The sequence below is a fragment of the Osmia lignaria genome, chromosome 6, assembly GCF_051020975.1.
Source record: "Osmia lignaria lignaria isolate PbOS001 chromosome 6, iyOsmLign1, whole genome shotgun sequence".
Lineage (NCBI taxonomy): Eukaryota > Metazoa > Arthropoda > Insecta > Hymenoptera > Megachilidae > Osmia > Osmia lignaria.
The window spans coordinates 8579188-8606881 of record NC_135037.1 but is presented as its reverse complement, the minus strand read 5'-3'; the positions used below and the strand labels follow the sequence as shown (position 1 = coordinate 8606881).

At 35.6% G+C, this 27694-nt stretch overlaps 1 protein-coding gene across 2 annotated transcripts; it reads left to right on the top strand.

The window, feature by feature from the left end:
- LOC117601510 (1-phosphatidylinositol 4,5-bisphosphate phosphodiesterase epsilon-1) lies at nt 1-27648 on the top strand. 2 transcript variants are annotated; one of them, XM_076688689.1, is made up of 16 exons: nt 1-331; nt 525-670; nt 4720-4915; nt 10363-10578; nt 11756-11983; nt 13812-14269; nt 15386-15671; nt 15834-16066; nt 16467-16762; nt 16838-17064; nt 17243-17470; nt 18119-18343; nt 18647-18950; nt 19761-20115; nt 21069-21392; nt 21475-27648. In XM_076688689.1, the coding sequence occupies exons 2-16, from the start codon at nt 648-650 to the stop codon at nt 22976-22978; spliced, it is 5103 nt and encodes a 1700-aa protein (XP_076544804.1). In that variant the 5' UTR covers nt 1-331; nt 525-647; the 3' UTR covers nt 22979-27648. The 2 variants fall into 2 exon arrangements, with proteins under 2 accessions (XP_076544804.1, XP_076544803.1); XM_076688688.1 differs by having other exon boundaries at nt 198-331; nt 15861-16066.
- Nucleotides 27649-27694: the final 46 nt, after the last annotated feature.

Genomic DNA, 27694 nt, shown 5'->3' with positions numbered 1-27694 from the left:
GCTGGAGAAGCGGCCGCAGCCGCAGCCGCCTCGGAGCTCTGAGGAGCTGGAGGATCTGCACAAGCTGCTGCACTTCCCCGAGGAGGTGGCGCTCAGGTTGACGGAGACCGAGTACCAGCTGTTTTACCAGGTACCACCTCAAGAGTACCTAAGGCACGTGTCCCAAGATCAGAACACGCAGAAACCACCTGCCAAGCCACCCCCGTCGCCGAGTCGCAGCTATACCGCCCCCCGTACCGCCAACAGCTCGACCCAGACCGAAGAAGAGTCTAACTGGCCTGTTCCCAACATCTTCTCTTCCGTTCAGACACTCATCAATCGTTTTAATGAGGTAATTCCAATCATCCTCGTAATTTATGATCGATTCTAATACCGATTCTATGGATAATGTATAAGAAATTAAATGAACGACAAAAGAGGATAATGGAGAGGTGTCATTTTTTTAAAATGATGAGTATTCGATAGCACTCAAGTTGATGTATTTACAATGATATCTTTTAAGGATTACTTTGAATGCTATTTAGGTGAGCTCATGGGTCACCCACGCGATTACAAGCGGCGCGACGATAGAAGAAAGACAGGCGACTTTGTCCTGCCTCCTACGTGTGGCACAAACCTGTTGGAACACCGGCAACTTTAATTCAGCCATGGAAATTGTGGCTGGTCTCAAGTGAGTTGCTTATTTTCTTCTGATTGATCGGATCGTCAAATATTTATCAAATGACCCGCCCATTAACCAAATCGCTTAACACGTTGACTGCCACAGTGAAAGTGGACATGTGTTGTGGAACGTATTGAAGCTCTAATTATTAAGAATAGGAATAGTTAATTTTCAAATTTCATACATTCTATTTGATATTTTATATTATTTGTACAATAGCAATATTATTTAAAATAATGTTTTTCTATTGTTTCCTTTTAATTATTCGTGTTAACTGCCAAAAAATGGAAAGTACAGAAATTGGTAAAATATGAAAAGTTAAACTAAATCGAATGCTATGGTATTAAAATTTTAACAGATTCAAAAAGTGGAGTTTGATTCAAATAATTTCGCCTCCATTTCGAATAAAAAAGTAAACGTACTAAATATGTAAATAGTTGCTTTTGCTGGAATGAAATAAAAAAAATATCGAAGCGCACTGTTATACGTTCAAATACAAATTGAACGATGTAATCGAGCGTGTATAATGCTGGTACATCGTAGAATATTTAAATGATACATTTTTGCTTCTACCAGTTCCTCCGATTGACGCTTTTCCAGTTGAATGAAATATCTGGTAAACGCACGATGAGCGCAAACGCGGCTATGAATCCTTGGGGAAGATGAATATCTGTGCAATTGAAAACTGTGGTTAATGTTCAATGATCCGTGACACGAGCAGAGATGAAACTTAAATAAGCAACAACCGTCAAACCAGTTTCGTATATCCTCAAGGACCTGACGAAACAATGGTTCATGTAACGATGAAATTGTTTCACCAGATGACATATTCTTTTTCAAATATTAGGTTTCGAATAATTACGACTGTTATCATTTACTTGTTTTGTTTGCTAAAAAATATTATTATTTTGTTTATTATTTTCAACGTAATTCCGAATGTTTATAGCTGAATATTATGCAACGCATGATGCAGTTCGTTAAGCTGGATTTACACGTTCATTCAATTTGGACAAACTGACTCGTAGAATGAAATTTATCCAAATACAATGGACAGAGAAATTAAAGGGTCACCCAATTTATAATCTGTCCAAGTTTAAATAACTTTCTGACGACTCGAATCATAAATTTGTAAAATAAATATTTCACAATCGGTAAGTGAAAAAATGGGAATATATGTATATACACTTTTCGTATTTCTGAATATCTTTGTTCTGAAATTTTTGCACCAGTTTCTAGAAAAATAGTTCAAAAAATGGAGAAATTCAATTAACTGAAACTTTTTGTGAAATCTAATTATTTCATTGGTAATTGGGTTTCTAATGTCTAACTCGTGAATAAAGTACCGAAGAATGATATAAAATGTTGTTGAAACTTTGTAAAGTAAGTTTAATACATTACCGGAATTAAATCAGTTCTGGTAACTCCATAAAACTTTCGGAAGGTGGATACCGTCGTGACTTCGGTGATCAGCCGAATCGATTAATCTCGATCGATTGAAATAATAGCGTCCTATAGATTCCAATTAATCCGTAGCCTTAGTAACTAAAGCAAAATGTTAGTCCACTTCAGTCATCAGTTTTAATAAAAAGGCGCTTTGCTTCGGGATTCCAAATATTTGTCACTCTGTACGTTCGTGATGAAATCAGGTTTCCTTAGAGAAAATTCTAATTTTCACGATATTAATATTAAAATTAATTTAGAAACAAAATAATATAATTTTCAATTATTATATATTATAAAATTTATATATATGTACATATATGGGACCCTCTTCCCTACACTATAATTCTTCTCCTGATTACCTAAGGGGTAGAATGGAAGAATAAAATTAAGATTACATATTATTATTTACTCATTTTTATAATATTTATAATTATTTAAATATATAAAACAAATGTCAGTCACCAATTTTTTTTTTTTTTTGAATAAATTGGTGTCGTTTTGATTATTTCTCATTTGGCAACGAATCAACCAACAATAATTATTTTTACATTATTACAGCTGAAGATAAGGAATTTAAAACCTTAATTATTGATGCTATTATTAAGCTTAATATCCTGATCTCGTATAAACTTGGCTTATTTAGGCAAGTGGAAATGGTTATATACCTAATCCGACCTATTATACCGTATAATTCCATTTATTTGAACGTCCATATCTGACTACGGGTTGGTTCTGATAATTTTCAGGTCACTACCAAAAGTTTATGTCGTTTTTTATTAATCTTCACATCATGCTATTTCAATCGCACACTCGTGTTTTTGTTCATTTACAACTACTTGATTCCACTTTCTTCTCGATTAAATACGTACTTCATATTCCCTGAATACTATTCACTCTTAATAGGCTTCATTCATTTTTTTTTTGCACATTTCATTCAGCACACTTCACTTCCCAGCTACACTACAGCTCAAAAGTGTTGGAATCACATGATGATTTTTAATAAAATCGAACTTTTAGTAATAAAATCACAACACTAATTATTTCTTAAACTGAAATCATTATAAACAGGTTCATCTTTTCTGTTACTTTCAATTTATATATAAATAAATAACACTTTTCTAGAGAAATACTTTCATTCTTTCAGTTTTATTTCTCACTGTAAATTCACTGCGACAGTCCAAAGCCCTGCTATACACTCGAGCTTATATAGAGAAGTATTTGTCACAGTGTGTTGTCCCATTCTATTTAGTTCTTCTAAGTGTATATTATTTCGTGGAAAAGAAATCTCTCGAAAAATTTCTTTATTCAATGTAGCTCACATTCCTGGAATGTTTTTCATTTCATTGTACAGATATTTCGAGAGTCGTATCCTCTTTTATAATCATATTACTTCAAGAAACATCTTAGAAGCCTGTGTTTCATTCTATTAGCTTTAGATTCTAATTTAAAAATCTTCTTCAATAATATTATCAATTGGCTAATCATTTAATTATAATTTTGAAGAAATTCAACTGTTAATAAATAATTGCTCGAGGTCGTAAATTAAACAATGGTAGCTCCTTTCGATCATTAAAAACGTACAGTGTTTTTATACGTTTAAAGCAGAGCAGGTTCTTCCTTAAGTGGCACCCTCGAGATCGTTTTCAGAACGAATGGAAAAATAAAGTAGTTTTTATTAACAGTATCGTAAAACAGGTTGCAACCGCGAACGAGAAGATAAAAGTTCCTGCTCGAGTATCGTTCCAGACACAGCCATTGCCCTCAATGGCCACCTCTGTACTTACAATTTACCCCGTTCTATGGTTCTGTTTGAGTTTCCGTTTCGGCGAATTCTGCGATTAACTGAATAGTTAAAATTTTATCCCTTGCCCACCGTACCATGACCTACATCACTGGCCGAAAGTATATGACCGGCTTATTCATAATGATATTTTATGAAGTAAGGATACATTATGAATCGTTTCATCACGATATCTCGCTGTTACGTCCTCATTTTTCAACTTTACCTAACTACTTTTTAACTTTCCCTAATTTGTCTATTCGAATATTAAAAAAGTTTCAGAACTTCCAAATTGACGAGTAAAATTTGATAAGAGTTTAAAATCGCTTTTTATTTTCACATTAGCAAAGATTATATTACTGTTACTATTTTTTATTTATTGTAATGATCATTTTATTTGGAATTGAATAACAGCGACTGTAAAATAGATGTCAACTCATTGAAGGATTTTCTTCGGCTACGTTAATTACAAGATCTTAATACCACAAAATCTATTTAAAATTATTGCACGGAGCACCATAAAGAAGAACTTACAGAACAGAGAACGTTGTAATTAAGTGAAACTTGGGGGATCTCTTCGGAAGTTCGTTCGATAAAGGCTACACGTTCTAAAGATATAAGTTTACCCTTAGGTGAATAAGAATTCATATAGAACTTGATAATAGGAAAAATGGATTAAATGAAATATCAAGCACAGTATTAAATAAGTATTAATTAAATAATACTTTAATCATAAAATATTTTGCTAATAATGTCAAGTTGAAAAATTAAAAAGTCATGTTAAAAATATAAGTAGAGAAATTTTTTTAATCAAATATATTATGATTTGTTACAGATCCAATAAGCTAAAGCCATTTTGGCATAGCATAAACGAGCCAGTACCAGTGTTGGAAAATCTTTCTTCAGCCCTTCTGTCTGCCGACTATGAGTTCACACTTGCTCGGGCTTTGGCAATGCCGGAATGTCCGGTTGTGCCGTTCTTTGGAGCCTTCCTGCGGGAATTGCGGGAAGTCATTGCTTCGGAGTCTAAGGTAAACCATTAGATCCTATACCTCTACGAATGGCAGACCTCGTCGACCGATTACTATCCTATAAAAACCTTGGAACGTTTGCATACGTTGCCCTGGGAATTCTAACGACGGGTTAAAGTTTCAAAGCCTTGACAAAATCTTGTCCAACTTTCATTATATACTATTATAATACCTCTACTGATTTTCAAATTAGAAAATGAAACTTCTCTTGTTTCTATGATATCCGTAAATTAGAAAAGAATTTATATATAACTTTTTGTGTATTTAAGGAGAAAGACACCATAAAGAACATGGGTAACTAGGGAGGGGCAGGGTGGGCCTGGCCTGTTCCAAATATGGATTGATCCCCTTACCATTCTAAGATTTTAAGATTATATAATTTCCAAATTTCAAGATGCTAAAATTCCAAAGCTGTAAAATTCTCAAATTCCCAAATTCCTAAATTTCTAAGTTCTAAAATCCCCAAATTTCTAAATCCCAAAATTCCAAAATCTCAAAATCCTAAAATCCCAAAATTCTAATATTCTAACATTTTCTCGTAAATTCTAGCAAAATGCAAAATATTAAACACTTGACATTGTTAATAAAGCTAAAAGACCTGACCCATTCCAGAAAAAAATCTCAATTACACGCATGGAAACCTTAGAATGGTAGGTAAGACTTTTGTGAAAATAAAGCAAAAATTAAGGGAACAATTTATAATTTTGGCATACTTCTAATACCTAAATTGCACTAATTTTTGCAAGAAGGAAACCATATCATGATAATGAACATGAAATGCATGACTAACTTGCTAAAACACTCCGCTACCTTTTTTTTATCATTTGTAAAGTTGTTGGAAGACTCAGTTTATTCTGTGGAATAGCATTTGCATAATTAGCTCATACGTATACATAGTAGGTTCTTTTCGTGTTGAATTTGCATTAATATTCCACTTGGAATAAAAGAAAGGAAATAGATAATTTGAAGATACTGTTAAGCTTTATTAATGTAAAATAAGATTTCTATATCAATATTGTAATTTTATATTTGAAAGTTTATAACGTTCCAGGATTCACAAATAATATTCATCCTGTACTTTACCCGCTCAAAGTGTAAAGCTTATCATGAAATATTCAGTAGCGAAGTATCAGGAACTTATACCAATTAAAATATATTTAAATAATATAGTAAACAATTTATACACGAAAATGAATTGCATTTTCATTTTAAAAGCCAATTAACATGATTTTAAAAAAGAAGGAAGAATATGGTTAAAAATTTACTTCGGTGCTTATAACAATAAATGAAACAAGGATAGTTGCTTTTAGAATAATGAAGAAATGAAATGTGAAGATATAAAGGAGCTTTCATTTCAGTAATTTATGAAGAAGAAAGAGCTCGTATAACTAGATGTGACGTTGTGATTCAAATCTTCCTCATTTTTCACTTTAATATCCAGAAATCCACCTCTTGCAAAGTATGAATATCAAAGCGAATTGCAGAACAAACATCATCTTTCCAGAATGTATTTTTAACATTTCACCTATATATCTAAAAATCTGAAATTTCCGGGTTCTAATCCTATGTGTTATTATCAATTCTATACATTTTTCTGGCAGGTTTCTATTTTCATTAGCAATCTGTGCACAGAATCGTGCAACGGATCAGGAAAAGAAAACTGAATAAAGGAAATAAAAAGTAACAATGGATATAGTAAAAGTAATAAAAGTACCGAATTGCTTTCGCGGCACGTATTAATATCCAGGTCGTATAAAATTTCATCTGATCGAAATATCGATGTGATAACGTTCTCGGTGGATTTCCCACGATCTCAATGACATCATAATTCATACAATCATCGCTTCATTTCAATTATTCAATCGATTAAATTTATAATTTGATACAGTACAAGTATTATGCTAAAAGATTGAATGAAAAGTAATATCTAGATATGCGGAGAGATCATATTTCCGATCCCAAGATATTACATTAAACAGAATTATTTCCAGCGACCGACAAGGGATGTAAATCAATAATGAAACATTGATCATTATACGCCCGCAGAATTCATCATCATATTCATGCAAATTTATCAGCTTTATCAGTCGGAATTAACAAAACTACATTAGATCTCTATAAAAATGAAAAATAAAATGTTTATCTTTCTTTAAAAAAGGATCTAAATTAATTTAGAAGATTTATCTTTTATATTGGTTCGATTTTTATTTAAAAATTCTTAGTACCCTATATAGTCCTCCAATCAGATTAGTATTAGATCAGTATTAATTCAACGGCAATCCAATATCAGTTCGATATCACTTCTACCTCAATTCTATTTCAGTTAAAACTCAGTTCTACCTCTGTTCTGGTTTGCTTTCGCAACTAATGCTTGTCCACCGCTAAGTCCCTTCGAAACTCTATATCTCAAAACGTACATGTATCACTGTCTTCAATGTCTATGTTCGGTAGAACTTCTGTTAAGTATTCATTTACGATACAAGCAAGCTGTAATTTCATTTTGATCTAACATATCTCTACCTAAAATTTCAAACAATAGAAATTCAATTGAATTTAATTAAAATTTTGATTTATTCATTTCAAATCGCTGTGTCGCGGATTTATCGATCACTCTGTATCGGTGTAAATCGGGTTACCATCCACAGGTGGGGTTCTAAATGCAAGCCAACGTTGTCATTCGAGGGCTAAAGGTAATAATGGAGGCTGATCATGAAAATGTCGCTACGTGACAAGGTTTCCCGATGGGCTATCGGTTCCCTGCCACTTATGCAAACGTATCGAACAGAAGGAAATCGTAAAAAGAGAACGGAAGAGACCGTGAGATCGAACGATTTCACGGCTCAAACTTACACGTACGATTTGGAAAGCGTCCAAGGAAGTTCTTCGATAAAATCCGTACATCCTTCGCGTCTCTGCCTAAAGCATCGAACCATGGAATATGAGCAACGAACGGGGTCAAAGGGTTGCCCGGAGACACGAGAAAGATACTCAAATTACCATCTCTTTCCTTCCGCTTGACCACTTTAAAGCGACAAAACAGCAATACGGGTTAGTAATGTCGAATCGTTGAAACTGAAGAATACGAACATTCGCTTTACGATATCCTCCAATTATTCTATTCCTCCGCGATTCTACCATTTGTTATTTAAAAGATGGAATCTGTCTCTTGAAATATTACATATTGAACGATTTGAGTTTCTCATACATAATTAATATATTACGTTTCTCAGATGGTTAATTAACTCTGTGTGTAAGTATTAAATCAATAACACATCATTTTTTTTCATTTCTCATTTTATTTATTTTATTTGTACATTTATTTGTACATTTATTTTTTCATTTTTTATTTGAATTTATTTTGTCCTCTTTTTTATTACTGTTTTATTACTTTTTTATCATTATGATTTTATAACGTATGGTGTGTAATTAGTAATATACGTTAACACTAAAACTACCAAACCAGTCAAAATGACTGGTTGAGTTTATTACTTTAAATTATAAATTTTATTGAGGTATTTTTATTGAAATGTATGTTGGCTATTGTCGAGATAATGAATGGATGTATATGTTAAATTATGTTTTACCATTTATCTATTCAATATTCTACATCATTTTCAACTTAAAAATAGGTGTGCATCAAACGTCGGTAGTTCTAATGTTAATAACTTTTATTTGATTATGATTAAGATATACAAGCTTCATGATAAGCTTTACACTTTCAGCTGGTAAAGGACAGAATGAACATTATTTGTGTATTCTGGAACGTTATAAATTTTTAAATATAAAATTATAATATTAATGTAAAGATCTTAATATAGATTATGATATACACATATGTGCGCCCATAGCATTCGAAGGGTTAATCCCGCTTGAATTATTTATAAAACATCGTGCTGAACTGGATATCATTGTAATTCGTTTCTCACGAAGAAGAGTGATAAAGAAGAACGAAGAAGGATTATAGCGATAAGGTTAGGGGTTTCTATCGGCCTCCAGCAGAAAGGATGGTTGTAGGCCGGCGGAAACTACTTGCTCTTGTCGCTAGAAATCGTCGAGCAACACAGCAGACGTTCCATTCTCGCTTATCATCAGAATGTCGACGTTTTAACTTTATTCGGTACTTTATTCGACGCTGTTATAATATGTCGGGGAAAATAAACTTGTCTCGTAAATACCTCATGGAATACTGAAATTTACATAATCTATAATCGCAAAACAGCTCATAAACGCTCGGGTAACTACGAAAAGTTGTAACATATACTTTGTATGAAAATAGTTCGACGAGATTTCCACCGAGCTACAGCACGAAGCCGTAAAAACGATTAAGCAAAGTACTGATAATTCGTCTAACGATAAAATTTCTTTATGTCATCACGAAGCAACAGCAAGGGATTTCGGCCTAATAGACAGTTGAAGCACGGGTATCTTTTAAGAGATAGACATCTTCTAATCCGAACCATTGCCCTCGCTGTGTAATGTTCTTTTTCTTGTGTCGAGTGGGATAAAGCTCGGTCACGGCACGTTAGCTGTTACGAGGACGTAGACCTCTTTCGTGATAGAACGATTCTTTAAAAAAAAAAAAGTCAAAGAAAGCGAAAGAAAGTTCTGTTGAGATTGTCACGCCTTAAATCGCTTTCAACTATAGTTGAACTGTCAAACTTGAGAACAAACGTTCCAGTGAAGAAACAAACGTTCCTTTTATAAAGAATACCTTCATACACTGAAAGTGCTAGTGCCTTACCTTGACAAAAAACACATATAAATATATTTAAAAGATTTTAACGATAATGAATTAAAATTTTTTGATATCTTTGGAATAAAAAATATAAAATGTTCAGATTATGATAGCACCCTTAATGTATTTGTATATTTTACAATATTTTTAGTATATTTAAATACATAGAAGATAAATGGCGAAGTTCTTGAGTAAGGCAGTACAAATGCCATTTATCTTAAAAAGACGTATTTTCCTGTTGTTACGTAAACATGGTGAAATTGATCGCGGTGGTAGCCGAGCTCGCGAAGCTGGATTCTCAATTTCAACGTCCTTAATTCTTCCGACAAAGAACTTTGTCAGTCCGAAAGGATCCCAAACAAGGGTTGTAAATCTAAAGAGCCCAGAAGATATTCTAAGGAAACAGAATATGTTTCGTAACGCTACTGACAGGTTTAAGCTTTGTTAGCGCACGAACAACATTCACGACCAGCTGCGACATTCTCTTAAAGCTTTCATGGTAATTTGTATCGTACAATTACTACCATTTCTGTTATTTAAAAAATGTTTAGCCGATTAGAAAATTGCTTCGGATTGATTATGAAAACTCTGATTTGTTTAAAAATATTTAAAAATCCGTAACATTTAGAAGACTGTTATCGAGAGAAATGTCTTTCATATAAATGCAATAAATCTGTGGAAGAAGGTATATGTAAGAAATTATTTGTTGCAGCCCCAACACGAATACAAAGACAACCATGAGTCGCCTCGTAGCAGCAGCAAAGATAGCGATACCGAAACCGCCTTGTCCTCGGGGCAAACCGCGAAGATTGCTATCGACAGTAGCACGGAATCGCCGACTGAATGGAACTTAAGAAATAGTTCCTTGAAGAAGCACGAGAACCGCGACACCCATTTCGTCCTTGAGAAGGTTGCCGAATTTCATAAGGTAAAATCAATTTCCTATCAATCAAACTTGATTACCTCGAAGATTATTAAACTGATATCCATTTCTCGTCGAAAAGCTGAATCAATGAAACCATCTTTATTCCTTCGGCGAGTTACCATAAGCCTTCTCAGACTCTTAAATCCCTTTTTGTTAACATTCTGTATAGAGAGCGAGGTATCTAAAGTAGCACACTTAAATATTTCATGAACTGAACAAAGTATCAAAACATGTTTCATAGAGAAGTTTTACGGCTGTTTGGATAATACACCTCGGTAGCTGTAGTATTTGTTATTAACAGAGGGATAGGGGTCCGATGATGATCCATTTTAATGTTATTTTAAAATAAAATTGAAATGATCTAGAAGATGAAGATTGAAATAAAATCAGAGCAAATTCAACGTTGATTTAAATTTCATTTGTCTTTAATTCTGCGTTTATATTTTAATTTAGAGTAAGATAAAGCGCACAAAATGTTGAAATTACGTTTGCAAGTTTTACCCCTTTTGCCCGGACAGATATAATTAGGTCAGTAAAGCAGACTTTGTTACGTACAAGAATAATCAGAATAAAAAGTTGTGCGAAATAAAAGTAAAATGTATTTTTAGTACCAGCACAATAAATCTGAACTTATAGATTTATTTTCGAAAAGTGTGTTTCCAAGAAATACGTGTTAAACGTGGTTAAATCGATTTCGATAAAAGTTTGAAAATTATAGCATCTATTTTGTTTTCGTTTTTTTTTTTTTCAAAGTTTCGAAAAATTGGGTAAAATAGGTCAAGACGTTACCACTTCACTCTCAATATTTACGCTCCACTTCAGAACAGTGGCTGGTCTTTACGGTCATGTAGGTGAAGAACGATTCACACGGTGAATTGCATTTTCTCGAATCGTTTCTAAACGTGAAATCTACCGCAAAAATGTATTCGCATTTCCGATGGTTGTTAATAAACGTTATGGTAGCAATAAAAATTGGTGTTTGCATTATTAAACGTTAAGCAGTTAAATACACGGTAAATCCAGCCGCAAAGCCAGATTTCATGTAATTCTTGACAGGTAAAGTTGATTCGTGAATTATAAAAGCTTCGTCTCACGGATATTCAAAGCGCCGTGCATAATTCATCCAGTCTGGTACCGAAATATTTCTAAATATTCATGAAGTAACCGTATTTCCGTCTAGCACCGACATGCTCGAGGCAGAGACGCGACAACTGGTTCCCTCCATCGTACTCTGAGTATTCATACGACCGCGATCGAGCAAACTTACATGGCCGAAGAATGCGACGAGAACGACTATCATCTCGATCTCGATTCGTACAGACCCGTGCAACCGATCCCCATCGATCATGGGGTTGCCTTGTTTCCCGTTGCTGCTCCACATTCTGGAATGGATCTGCATCTGCTACAGGTAAATGGTCATTTTGCAGTGAGTAATATAAATTCCCCCTCAATTTTTTTTTTTTTTTTTTTTTTTTGAGATAAATATAATTAACAAAGAAAATTTATCAGCCCGAAAATTAAAAAATATTAAGTGAAGCTAATAAGAAAATATTACATAGTTAAGGTAACAATTATCGATCCCTACGTGATGATTCTGAATCCTCGAATGGCGGACCATGGAGAAAGACCTGATTTTATTTTAATCAATTTCCAGTTAAATCTATCATTTTTAAACGAAAGAGTTTCATATATTGGAACAGTAATTTTTAAAGGAACAGTGTATGACTTAGAAAATAAAATAGAGACTCTCTCCATGGTCCGCCATCCGAGGGTTAAGAACCCTATTACATTAATGGTATTTGAAAATAGAGAATCTCTGAGGAAATACATATTAACAGACGATGTCGAAGAATGAAAATGATCCCATCATCTGAATTCCCATCACGAGCGGTGAGGTTTATACAGATACATCTATGGTGCAAACCTTGAAAAGGAGCGTACATAAAGACACGACCTTACCCTCGGATGATTTCGAAATATTAATATCCTAGCGTCCAGCTATGTACTTTCATAGTTGCTGGCCGTGCCATGGTACTAAGATAAAAGGCATCGTCGTCGGTGTAGTTCTCCTGCACTTCAAAAGGATTTCAAAGAGCCAACCTTACCATGCTACTTTAGGTATATTTCGTGGAAATTCGCGAGAAAGAGATAGAGCGAGTGGTCGAGATCGAGAAGCAAGCGAGGAGGGTAGACATAAATGAAAAGGATTAAAACTGGAAGACGTTGAAGAAAGGGGTTAGGAAAACAAAACCGGGTCGCCCTTTAGAATAGAATGTTGTTTTATTAATTGGTTCCTTGTAGAAATCTCGAAGAGAGGGAACGAAACATCCTGACTTATAATATTATTAAGAAAACAGGAAAAGATTAAAACAGCCCTAATTTATTGTCGATAGAAATAGTCCACTTTTGGAACGATTAATTATTAAATCATTTCTTATTTAAGTTAATATTTTAACCGATATATCGCTGAAGCAATTAAAGCCGTATGCATATGCAATTGCATACAGGTGCATCAGGCTGCGTTAGTGGCTCTTTAATATTGTAACCGGAAGCTGTCTTTACTCTTTCATAACGCGAGTCAAAGTGGCATGGCGTCCACGAAAATGCAGTAAAGCATGCATAAAGCGGACGCGTGATTTCACATACAGCTGATAGATCACTGTGAGCATCCGTTGAGTGGCCGTCTTTCAGTGCATCCTCAATTAACGTGTCAATGTATCGACAAAGATAAATAATTTCACGTAAATGCCCGTATCTCGCTTGTATACTTTTATAAACGTTCACAGAGGCTGCACTTACGATCGGCCATATAAACATGCTTCTGACTGCATTAGAAGTTCCATCAACATTATAAACACAGCCACGATGTGTGCTACTTTCGACCGTACGTTGTGCATCCGCACGATTTTGGTGCACCGCAATTGCACAGATACCACTAAAACGATCTTAATGGCCCCGAGATTGCAGCTTGTCTAATAGTGTGGAAAGATTTTCACGATTCTTCGTGCTTTCGTTACGTTCTTTGAGTCACGTACCGACGTATTTGTGCTTTGAAGTTTTATTTACAAAATTTATTTGGTATTAAAGGGATACCAATATTTTAAGATTTCTAAATTCCCAAATTTTCAAATATCAAAATTCTAAAATTCGAAGATTCAAGAGTTCTAAAATCTCCAAATTCCGAAATACCATATTTTCAAAGTTCGAAGATTTCCAAACGTCTAATTTTGCATTAGGTGCTGCATCACGGGACAACATTGGTGCACTGGGACTGCGAAGGAGGTACTACGAGAACAGCTTTGGTATTCGCGCGAGTGGATCGTGCTTGCGGTACCTTCGTCTGGGAGAAGCCTCCCTGGAGTCCGTTGAAAACTGCTCAGCTCGGCGGCGCGGCCCTCACAGAATTCTCGTTAACTGCCAATCCAGAGGACACGGTACCGGCTGGTTTATTAGGGAAATATGCGAATCAACAAACGGATTGCGCTTCCGTGACGTTGGATGAAGGATTTCTAGACCTAAGCTCCGTAAAAGAAGTTATGATCGGTTGTTGTGATCGGGACAGAGATGCCGATCTCCGAAGCATTTGCAAGAGGTACGGTCTACCGGGCTCCGATTCGTGCATCGGCCTCATGTACGGCTCCAGTCTGCCGGATAATCGACTGATCTTTCTACTTTGCCCGCCTGCTCTCTGCAAGTAAGTAGTACAATCGACGATTCCTCTTCCTTCTTACGTTAAGCCAGTGTTTCCCAAACTTTCGACATCTGTGTATCCCTTCTATAATTTTCGTAACACTGAGTACTCCTCGTCAAAAAAAAAAAAAATTGCTATACTTTAATAACAATCAAAATATATTTATTTTTTCCTTTTAAAGTACATAAACGAAAAATAAAATAAAAATAAAATAAGTAAAAGTTATATTATAAATAACATCATTCATTATAATCAATGAGAAGGATGAAATTGTTTATGTTAAGGCGACTGATCATAATAATTTGGTTCCCTGGTTGTTAATTTTAATTTGAAATGCAGCAAACATTTTTCTATGTTTGTAATCGAGAAAAAGTAAGCTGCTTAGTGCATCAGGCGCAGCCAAACTCACCAAGCTCTTCCCGTCCCCCAGGGGGTACGCGTACCATACTTTGGGAAACACTACGTTAAGCCACTGGTTCCCGAATTTTTCACTCTCAAAATCTTTTCATCTCGTTTAATCCTTTTAATATGCTTTTGCAATTATTTAAATTAGTGACTAATTTTTAATTAAAAAAAATGAAACGTGTTCATTTTCTTTTATCACAGTTGGAATGATATGTATCCTCCTAGTATGTATTGTATCTTAGCAACCTGCTTCTCACATATCCTCAACGTGTATATTACGGTAGGGTGACTTTTATAATTACATTTTTGTACATCTAATGAAAATATTAAGAGTATTGAAATTCCTTGCAATATTTCCCGAGAAATTCAGTTTAGGTTTTCTTGTTGGTCGAGATGTAGTAGCAACAGATCAGCGAAACGGTACGCTCGTTATTTTCCAGAGAATATACTGTTACGACAGACCTTTATCCAACAGCACTACGTTAGCTTGCGAGTCGTGCGGAGAATAGCTGTTTTGTCGAGTCTATATAAATTGTCTACTATAGTAGTGTTAAAAATAAACATCTACCTATTGAAAAAGTTATTCCTACAAGGTAACACAGTAAGCAGTTACAGTTTCAATATTTCTTACATATCGAGCGGTGTTTTTCAATTAGAATTTATTTGTGATAGGATCAATCAATCCTTAACGAGGACTCTGATTGTTTGTTTCAGAATTTGGTACATGGGTCTTTGTTGGATATTGCGAGGTCTGAAACGGCAACAGCAACTAACGGATCGTAGATCCCGATGGTTAAAAGAAAAATATCTTCAGCTTTATTTTGAAGAAGGCTGTCTCGACCCAATGACAGCGGACGCGATTAGGGCTTTTGGTGGTCGCGATTGGTCCACGACTGAAAGTATAGGAACCCTTTCGCCGACCAGTAGCAGCACCCTTCGCAAACGAAACGTTAAAGGGAAGAAAACGAAATCCATTGGCAATATTCATGCATTAACAAAGGTTAGTATATATTTGTAATTCACGATATACGTATTCTCTTGGGTTACTAAATGTTATACCGCGAGATAAATCCGTCAGCTATTCGAATGAATTTCTAATGCAAATTTATTGGATACTGAACAATTCACGATGTCTTGATTCAGTAATTAACGCTTGAATTAGAGCGGAGAACTTGGTTGTTTAACACAGGATTTGAGCCTAAAGTATGACTCCTCATTCTCGGATGGAGGTTTATCAACGGCCCCTCTACGGCATATTACGGGTAGCAGAGAATCTTTGACGAGAATTATACCAGCATCCCCACGGTGTAGTAGAGATCGAGTTCCTCCAAGGAGTCCTCCCGGTTCTGCCGAACGTATTATTAGTTCCAACTTGCCTTACTCCAGCTTCCAGAGGTAGGTATTCCAATAATTCTCGATACTCCAAGAAATACAAACAGAAGTAACAGAAAATAAATCCTGAATAAAATAACTGGCCTCGAATTCTTAGCAATTTTTAATCATTTTTACTGCAGTCGTAATTATTTTTAATTTATCAATAAAACTTTTATAGAAATCTGTTCGCAACTTATTAACTCTTAAACGACGGACCAGGGAGAGAGCCTCAATTTTAATGTAACTTTATATTCTATTTTCTAAAGTTTACATTGCTTTTCTAAAAATTATTCTTCCCATATACAAAACTCTTTTGTTTAAAAATGATATTTTGTAAATTTGAGCCTCAGAATCCGCTGTAGAAGGGTTAAACGATGAAACAGAAGGATATAAATTTTTCTTTCCCACGATATGTCCGTAGCCTACTGTGCGTCGCCAAAGACAAGGATAAGAATGGATCCGGGATGTTAGGTGGTATGGAAGCACCTTCGCAAGTAAAAGCACGCACCGCTTCCATAATGTACGCAACTCAGTTAAACTTCGTCGAGTTCGTCGCGTTGTTCCGCTCGTTCAGCCTGAGGGCCAGGAAGGATTTGCGCGACCTATTCGGCCAACTAGCGATCACTTGTCGCAGCCAGAGCGACGGTTCTTTGAGAGACTTCAACATACGGCCGCCTGTGTTAAGGCAAACCAGCGACGCAACCCCCCAACGAATCGGTCAGTTTTGCACGAATTTAATTAAATGTAAATAAATTTAATCGAAAAGTTGAAAATTCGAATATTCTGTAACAGGTCTTTTGACGAGGAACAACTCGATCGACTGTCACGAATACAAAACTAGCAGTAATCTTCAAAAAAAGCAAGTTTTCGACGCTGTGGCTGCTGCCAGTATAGTTAACAATTGTTCCGGCGTGGACACCTCGAAGTCGCAAGTTATCACCCTGGCAACGTTTACAAAATTTCTGGAATCGCGGCAGCAAGAAAAATTGACCGATGAAGAGATCAAAGCACTCGTTAAGGTAAACGAATATCTTTTGTACAATCGATCCATTTCGAACTTCGGCAATCAGTTCGAAGTTGAACGTGCAATAATTAGGGGACTATGTCATTATCCTCAGGTTATGGTTTTGCATTACAATGCGCATACAAAGGTATTGGGGTAACACAGTGAAGCGGGACGATTTGCTCTGATTTCAGCGACACGAACCGGACCCGGCACTACGTACACAATGGTGTTTGTCTTTCGAGGGCTTTGCACGGTACATGATGGACAAGGACAATTATGCTTTCCCAAACGAGTATGCCACACCGTCGGAGACTGAAATGCAACAGCCATTGTCCCAGTATTACATTGCCAGCTCCCATAACACTTATTTAACTGGTCATCAGCTCAAAGGGGAATCTTCGGTGCAGCTGTACTCGCAGGTGACAAGAATCATTCTTTTTTTTACGTTCAATAGTTGTTGTACAGTTCTCGCAGAAATGTTTCACATAATAGATTTATATAAATTTTACTATACACTTTTTTCAAATATGATATTAATTTTCTTAACACTAGATTGCCGAAGCGAGTCAATATACATAGAAAAACTTAAATAATTTTTTTTAAAACAGATATTGGTTTTTAATATAATTATAAAATATATAGAAATACTAATTCCTTCCCCTTCCCACTCCTTATTTCTAAAAATCCATATGAGCTATACCTATTTTGACGGATGTGAGTCCGGCAATCTAGTGTTAATACTGCAAAGTTAATAAATTGATTTAGTTTTCATTTATATTTTTCTGTATTTATAATTTTTAAACGAAAGAATCGTTTCCATAGGAACAGTGTAAAATTTAGTAGATGAAAATAATATGAGATACAAAGTTTAATTAAAATTGGGGCTCTCTCCATGGTCCGTCATCCGCGGATTAATCGTTAATTCAATTATTATATTAAAATTTCATTTTATATAGTCTTGATAGAAAATGTTGAAATTTTTATTACGAAACTTTCCTAGAATTTTCAAGCACCTTTTGTAATTTGTGATACAGTATACTTCACGTGACGCGAAGATCGTTTTATAGGTGCTACTAACAGGGTGTAGATGCGTGGAACTCGATTGCTGGGACGGCGATGATGGGTCTCCCGTTATTTACCATGGTCACACCTTCACTACGAAGATACCATTTCGCTCGGTCGTCGAAGCGATTGATAGAAGTGCTTTCGTGAGCTCTCCATACCCTGTGATTCTCTCTATTGAGAATCATTGCTCTCAGAGTCAACAGGCTCGGATGGCCCAAATATTTCAAGTACGTCATATTTCGTTGTACCTTTCAAATACTCTGTTAATGATACTCCATTACGAAAAGCAATCTGCCAAATAATTACAAAGTTGATCCATTCCGTTACACAGGCCTGCGAAATTGAAGTTTTTGAAAAATACAAGAAAAGTTTTCGCTTATTTTTATGTTATTTGGTGTGCTGATTTCGAAAATGACCTCCATTTTTTTCTATCACGTCAGGACTTTTTGTAAAATCGATACCGATATTTTTGCTAAAATCCTATTTGAAAAGGAATTCTAAAAAATAAAATTTTATCAATATTGTTGCAGTCCGTTTTTGGCGAAAAGCTCGTGACGAAATTTCTCTTTGAGACCGACTTTGGTGACGATCCCCAGCTGCCATCGCCATCGCAATTGCGCTATCGAATATTGATAAAAAATAAAAAACTAGTGGTGGATCCTGCCGGTCCTCTGGCACACGCTCCCCTGAGTCATCGTGGAAAAATGCTGATGTCCGATCGTGCATCATCCATGAAACAAATGCGTACCGACGTAAACAGCGCTTCCGTCGTTGAATATTTCAGCGAGGACGAAGACGACGAGGAGGACGACGACGAGGACGACAACATCGACGGTAATTCTTATCATTATTTATTCTCCTAAACTACTCTCTTACCTTTTTATTAATGATTAAAGTTTATATTTGAAATTAACATTCAATATTTGCATGAAACTTAAAAAATTATTTAAAATTGCTTTTTCAAATTTTAACGACGCCTTATTATTTTCTAAATTTAGTTACGATCTCATATTGATTTCATAAACATAAATTAATAAGGATATAACGTAAGAAAAAAAATACACTATTCAACGCAAACTTTAGTTACTTCGGTAGCGTTAAAACTGTTGTGTTCCTAATCTTTTTCAAGCCATGGCTTAACCCAAATGCCCGATCGTATTATTTCATCCGTTCTAATTGCTTCTTATCTCTTCATTTATTGATCGCGAACTTCAATTATATCCTTTGCAAACAGTCGAAGGCAATTTTTCTGCACTTTAATTAACCTCTATACCGTGTGTACGTTTGCAAGAGTAAATACCTCGACAACGCCTGATAAAAATTTCAATTGCCTGTACTAATGTCATCAATAATAATTGTTTGCAGCGTTTTTCGAAGTCCACAAATATTACAGCAGTATTTCACCCCAGTTTTATATTTTATGTCTTCATTAAAGAAAATGTTCAGCCGATCATTTGAAAGACTTAATTTCTGCAGCACCGTTTGCTTAATAATTAACAATGGCAACATAAATAATGAAATCTGTTATTAAAGTCGTTAGGATAATCGGGAAAGGAAGTTTGCAAACTGATCAACCGCTATTGAGAGAAAATGAACTAATTACTAAATTAACGACGAATCTGACGCGAAACTTTTACCTTTCAGATAACTCGATTTCTAGTTACGAAAGGTACTTGGGTGGAACTCAGGTGCCGCATGGCCGATTAAAGTCCGATTCTGCGGTCGACGATAAGTCACAGAAGCAGAGTAGCCAAATTGCAAAGGAACTCTCGGACTTGGTAATTTACCTGCAAGCCATTAAATTCCGTGGATTGAACATGACGCCAGGAACCACCGCAACTGGAAAGGTGCGCCATCAACCGCACACTGGACCAGTTCAGAGGCATAGTATTGCTGGTATAGGAGCTACAAGCATAGGTGCACCATCAGGCTCGCCGCAGTCTCTATCAACTTCGGCGTCCCTGGCAAGTGGTGGCAGCAATATTGAAAACCTATTCAGGTTGGTTTTTTTTCATTAATCATATTAGATACAAACAACATTTTTCAAACTCAACATTCGAAAATAGAGATACAGTGGTACCTCGGTATACGTCTGCTTTGGAATACGTCCTGTTTGGACATGACAAGTTTTACTCGGTATACGACATAAATTTTTTGCGTGAATTTTAAATAATTATCTCAGAGGAAAAATTAATTTAATAATCAATTATATTCGGACTGACTGATCATACAAGTAAGAATATCATATAACAAACTATAACCGCAAAACAGGAGGCAATAAAATTTATTCCATTTGGTTTGTTAATTTAGAATCTATCATTAGGTTACCTTTATATTTTACAAATTGATTATGTTAAATAAACTAGTGAATATTTTTTATAAAATTCTAGGAAATCGTTTAAATGCTGTTCATGACATAAGCAGTGTTTAAATTATTTTACAACCCCATTAATGTAGGTATAATATCAACAGAAGTTTTTTTTACATGAGAACGGATTAATGATTTTTACATTACTTCTTATGGGAAGTATAAGTCCATTCGGTACCTATTCGGTATAAGTCGAAACATCAGGAACGGATTAAGGTCGTATACCGAGATACCACTGTATTTTACAAATACCTTACAATAGATAGGTAGAATAAAATAATATTATATCTTAAACAAGAATCAGAACAATATGCACCATATTCGAGCCTTAATGCCATTCCATTGTTCATTCGTATTCTGCACTCGTTCACTGTAAGGTCATCCTATCAATATGCAACGCGGAGCAGTTGCGAATGATGCAGAAAATTATGCAAAGTGTAAAACTTTCAAAATTTTATTGCTTCGCTTGAAAAATGGATCTTTGAAAAAATTTTCCCTTTCGAAGTAGAGGTTTCTGATGTCCTTCAAGTTTCAATATATTATACAGCAGACTTACTCGGTTTACGTTTATGAAAATACTTCAGGTCCACTCGGGGAGTTCCGGCATGCTTCCAGTGTTCCTCGTTGAACGAAAGTACAGCGAAAAAGATCTGTAGGAAACAACCCTTAGGAGTTGTCGCTCACGCTGAAACTCAATTAATCCGAACATATCCGGCCGGAATGCGTATAGACTCGACGAACTTCAATCCCGTAATATTTTGGGCCTTTGGGATTCAAATGGTAGCATTAAATTATCAAACTGACGACGCTGGATTAAACTTGAACGCCGCCATGTTCGAGCAAAATGGACAATGCGGATATGTGAGAAAACCTTCGGTTATGTGGGACAAATGTCATATGATGTACAGGTACGAAAACATATTCGATCTTTCATTTTTCAAAACATATTAATATTAAAACCTTCATTGAAATTATAAAATTAATTTTCAGACGTTTCAATCCTTGGGACAAGGAGTTCGATGGGTTACATTCGGCACACCTGACGCTCTCGATCATCTCCGGCCAATACGTATCCCCGGCGAACTTCGTCGCCAGCACCTACGTCGAGATCGAGTTAGTCGGCATCCCGATCGATTGTGCCAAGCATAAAACAAAAGTGATACAGAACAACGCGTTGAATCCGATTTGGAACGAGAAATTTTGTTTCCAAGTGATGTTCAAGGACCTCGCCTTCCTGCGTTTCGGCATCGTCGAAGCGAGTTCCCATCATTTGATCGCTCAAAGAGTCATTCCACTAAAGTGTTTAAGACCGGGGTACAGACACGTGCGTCTACGTTCCTGTAAGAATAAACCTCTAGCATTGTCGACACTGTTCATCTACTCTCGATTAGAAGAGGAGAGTCTCGATTATAACACCTGCTGCCGCGATCACAAGGAATCCTCAAAGCGTCCATCTTCGGGGAAAGAGCCGGAAAAATTGACCACCGTGGATCCAGGTTTAGGCGGAGTAACCTTGAAAAGAAGGATGTTCTTCCTGATGGTTTATCACGTGATACCCGACGAGCCGTACACTATCTTAAAAGTGACCCAGGAAAGTACGACCCAAGAAGTGATGCTGCAAGCTCTCCAGAAAGCTGGAATCTCCCCGGATCGCGTCGACGAGTACATACTGGTTGAAGAGGTTTCACGCGGTTGGGAAAAGCGGGACAGAGAGGAGTTACCTACTCAACGCGTGTTAGACCCTACGGAACACCCTCTGCAGGCTCAGGCATTGTGGAAAGGACAAGGGCGTTTCCTGTTGAAAAGGGTGGGCGACGACCCCAGCAGTAGAGCCTGGTTAGCTTCCATCAGGAGTACCGCCGGTCACTCGAAACTCGACTCTGAGAGAGACACGTCCACCCATATTTGGGACGAAGCTGACACCTTCTTAGTTTGCATTTACAATGTTTCGCCGGATATACCGTACGCGATTCTGCGGGTGCCCGTGAGCAGTTCCGCTCAGGACGTACTAGCGCAGGCTCTAGTGAAAGCCAGGCGGATGGAGGATCCTATGAAGTTCGCTTTGGTCGAGGAACTGGAATGGGGAGGAACGGGCGCCGTTGGCAGTGGTAATCGTCAATTAAGAGTATTACGAGACGATGAAAATGTTTATAGCACCCAAGCCTTCTGGAAGACACTGGGGAGATTCATTCTAAGAGAAAGGGAACAAGCGATACCGAGGCGACATTTGTTACCAGCCACCTTGGACAGGCTGAGTAAAGGCTTCTCCGTCGGCAGATCGGTTTCTCTGCCTGGTTCCAGCAAAGAGAAGGTACCCGTCTCGGAAGCCCTGTCCGATCCCACCTCCAGAGGACTTAGGCATCGTCTACTGATGCCCGGTCGCAGAAGAGAAGTTCATTCCGACGGCGAGGACACGCGCGAGTCCGATATTCTGAACGCGGCTATACATTTGAAGAAGGTGTCTTTACGAAAATTGAGGATGTGGAAGTCATAGTGGCAGTCCCGGGCGACGTCGATATCATCGATCTTCGCCACTCGGAGGAATTAATTAATGATTACGAGTAATCATTGCGATCGAGGTGTAGGCAAAGATAAATTAGTCGACGTTCGTACCTCGATAACTTCGAAGATCGTTATTGAGAAGTTTCATCGATGATCAACGTCGTGGAACGTTTTGGCATAAGTATAGAAATTACAAATGGACGCCTAACTCGACACTGCTTAAAACACGTCTGATCTTTTAACTCGTCGTTCGAAAGGAAACTGATGTCGGCAAATAGTACAATCGGTTGAAACGGAGTTTGATTGGACGTAAAATCGTGGAGCAAGCGGTAAAGCAAAACGAGATGCGTTACGTTCAAACAATCCTGTTAATGCCATCGTTATTTTATGCGTCGTGTATCGGGCGGATGAATTTAGATCAACAAATCATTGCATATATGCTAGTATACGTACAATTGTTTGCATCATTGAGCACAATAAGCTTAATTCCTATTTAATTTTAAGTTTAGGCAGGAGGATTACGAAAGCTTCCTCGACGATCTCGATTTTCAAGATCATCCACACACTTTTTCTAGTCATTGAACGTACAAATCAAGATTTTATATATGATCTTCGAGGAAATCAGTTCCTTTAAGGAAACTTGGAGTTCTGTCATTTGATGACTCCCAAGGTACAGGTAACTTTCGAATAACAAGATTGCAATAAATAAAAAATCCAGCTGATTTTATGAAAATTATTATTTATTGCCAAGTTCTAAAGTTAAATAAAATTTAAAATATATAACAACATTATTGTTATTTTTTAAAATAATTTTTTCAAATCAAATTCTCAATTCGAGAGGTACCTGTATTTCCAACAAGACACAGAAGTATTTTTTAATCGCGAACTTTATTTTAATTAAATTCGTTCATTTTGTTAACACTAACTTACTTTCCATATTTTTTTATACATATATACATACTTTTTAATCTAAACGATATATTTTAATATACATATATATTTATATTCAACGCATACATTTTATTAAAAAATCATACAAGGGCTTTAGTGAATTCTTCAAAATTACAAAATAGAAAAACCGATTCATTTTAGTTATTAAAGACGAAGCCAAATATCAATTTCTCGTATGAATGTAACTTACGACGGGACCTGATTGCTTTTTATAAACACTTACTTGTCCTTCGAGTAATTAATGCTTGGACTTTAAGTACCTGACTCGTCTGTGAAAATTCCCTTTCATTCTACTCAAATTTCTGCCAATGCATAACAATCATGCAGTCATGAATAACTCAAAAATTATTTATTTCACGAAGAAAATGAATTACAAATTCAAGGAATAAATGTAAAAAATTGATTTTATATTTTTCTTAATTGCATCTGAGAAAAGACTTCGCGTAATGACAATAACCAGTGATCTCTTCAGTTTCTCTTCGAAAATCTCATCTGAAAAGTATCCTTATTTCTAAATGACTGCATGATTTCTTCTCGCAGAAAAAAAAACTATTAATTACAAAAAGAAGCGGGAAAGAGAACACGTTAATATACCGCAGTTCACCAGAGTCCATAACTGCGAAAAGACCAGTTTTCGTTCTTCGCGCATCTCTAGTGCGCATCTTCGCCCTGATTGGCGATACTCCCAAACGAAGTGGAAAGCGATAAGCAGAGAGCTCGCTGCGTTCCCCCACCATCTTCCAACCTGCGCGTCGCAGTTATGGACTCTGGTGAACTGCGGTATACATACATTATTAGTGAAGAAAGAAAAAGAACAAAGTTACTATATGTACTTTCCATTTCTTCTATCAATGATTTATTATCACGCACGAATTAAATACCTGATTATCGGTTCCTCTCACAAATAGCATAAAGAAATTTAAGAATGAATTAAATGAACACGTCTAGTCAAGCTCTATCATCGATACATACTTTGAAGTACACTTCAAGTACAGCGTACTTGAAATTATTTTATGAATACAACGCTGAACTCGTCCATAAACAACAGTATTTTAACAAAACAAAAAGAAAATTCATTATAGGACAAAGTTCTTTAAAACGCACGGAGGTTAAGGTTAAGAAGTATGTTACTTGTTGCCGAGAATCTTTAAATAAAAAAAAAAAAGAAGTCAACATTATTTCCATAATCCTGCGACTGCGTAAATTTCGCTAAAGAAAAAAGATATTCATGCTAGTCCATCTGTATTCTACAGAGATATCCATTTATTATTCGTGTGTTACGAGAACGCAGCGCGGGCAATGTTTGTACATAATTATATTATCTTCTCTGTTGTTGTATCAATGATACGATCAGATTTTTCTGTAACGAGACAAGAGATGTTTAATGCGCGCGAAAGTCTTGCTACTCACAGATCATATTTATTATATATTGTTGATACTGAAGAAAAAATGAATTAGATCGATGTTACTTTTACAGTCGCTGTCCCCTTTATCCCCTTGGACTGTTAAACGAGTTAAACTTGTAGGTTATAAATACGAGACCAAGGAGTGTCGATCGTTTATTCGCTTTTAAACACGTTCCAATGGTTTGAAGGACAGTGCACCGCTACTCGGTTTCGATTCTTTTATCGGAGCCTTTTGCCTAATTTTCACGATACAATTCTATGTACGATAGGTACGAACGATTAGCGAGAAAGATAATAGGAAATTTATCACAGGCCAACGACGTCACGAACACAAATTACTCTTCGTCTTCCATGGATTTTCTCTTGACGCATTCGGGTCCGGGTTAACAGATGCAACTATGTTATTGTACTCTGTTAGGGGTAGATTTACCCGAGCCGGACGAAACGCGTTAAGTTTATTTTGTAATTTCAATGAACCTCGACTGACTTTTAAATAATTTCAGAACACATACAGTAAATTGCATAAGTATTTATAGACTTTCAAATAATTTGAAAAATGATTATTAAAAAGTATTATAATTGTTAATTAAATGCAATTTAATAACACTTGATTACTAATAATTCCATAAAATATCAAAATACTAAATGTTATTTATAAAAAACAAATCTCCAATATTTTGTACGAATACTTTTGCAACTCACTGTATGTTATGTGTTCTCCTTTTAAATTGAATATATTTTTATTCAAAAATCTTGTGAAATTTTTATCAGAATTTTATCTAAATTTCTATTCTTAAACAGAATAAATATATATACAAGATCGTGATTCGTTCAATTTTGTTGTTTAAAATAAATAAATATCTTAAAAGGAGCAATTTTACGATACAGAAAATTATTAATATTGTTTTGAGAAATATGTAGGTAGATTCTGTAAAAAATAATTCGTGACGTTATTGAGCTCCATAGTATATTTTTGAATACCACTTCCCTCGTTTATTCGAATACATACTAACATATCCTAGGACAAGCTATACAAACATTCAACTGAAAATAAGAATAAAGTTGATCAAGTGGGTACAAACAAGATTTGCTCAAAAGTGAAACTCGATAATTGGCGACTGAAAATAAATTAATAATGAACGTATATCTTTCCTAATTTTGAATAAAAACAATGACTTGAATACAAACAGTATCTTCTTTTTCTCAAATATGGTATACTATTATATGGACCACACGCGACCCAGTCGTGATAATTTTGTATAAATATGAATAAAAGGGTGACAGAAACGTATGGAAAAATTCAAAAAATCTGTTTTCAAAAATTCGCAAATTACAATCTATAAAAATTGAAAATATTTAAAAAATAAATAGAGAAGCATTCAACACTGCTCCTACATATAATTTTCACTAGCACACAGTAAGAACAAATAAAATAATGATGACAACACAGAATTATTGCATAAGTAGAGTATCGAATATACGTAATAAAAATACAGGAAGAAATTCGAAAAATACTATGCGTATTATATAAATACTTAGATAATGGACATTTAAATAAGTATTTATATGATATTCACAAATATGTCAATTCAACGTGTTTAATACCACTTACATTAACTTCCATATCTGAATTTTACTTTATATTTAAGATCATACGATATCATTTCTCGTGGAAAACATAAGACTTTTTATGAATGAATAAATATATCAAGGAAAATCGCATTTATATACCAAAACAGTATTTACGTAGTGTACAGCATTATCATGGAGCGTTATGTACATACGGGCAAAACAAGGGCTACTAATAACGATAATTAATTGTTATAGTTAATTTCGATGCTCCTTGAGTCTTGGACAAAACCCCCGCATCGAGAATATCATCGACTTATAAAGGACGTCTTTCGAATGGTAGAACAAATAATAAAGAACGGTAGTCTTCGGAACAACGCTGCTGTTCGTTACTAAACTTTCCAAAAGCATTTGCGTCGCATGAATGACGAAAGAAAATTTGAAATCGTTAGTGTCTAATCATCCACAAAACTTCGACCTTAGACCAATTCGTTTGGGATCGAATTATTTGAATGAAAAATTCTTTCCTACTTTCGCTGATCACAATTTTTTATAAATAATTTTCGAAACTTTCGTTTATTCACACTGAATCGTAACGACGTCAATGCTTGGAAGTCCCTTCTATACAGCTGATTCCGAAACATTTGTTGAAGATATTTATAAGACGAATGCTATTTCGCTAGAATGAAAGATACTATACTTCTTAAAACTTTTGGGACCATACTCATTAAGCATATTTTCGAACGAGCTCTCAAGGGCCATCTGAACGCAAACGATGCAGT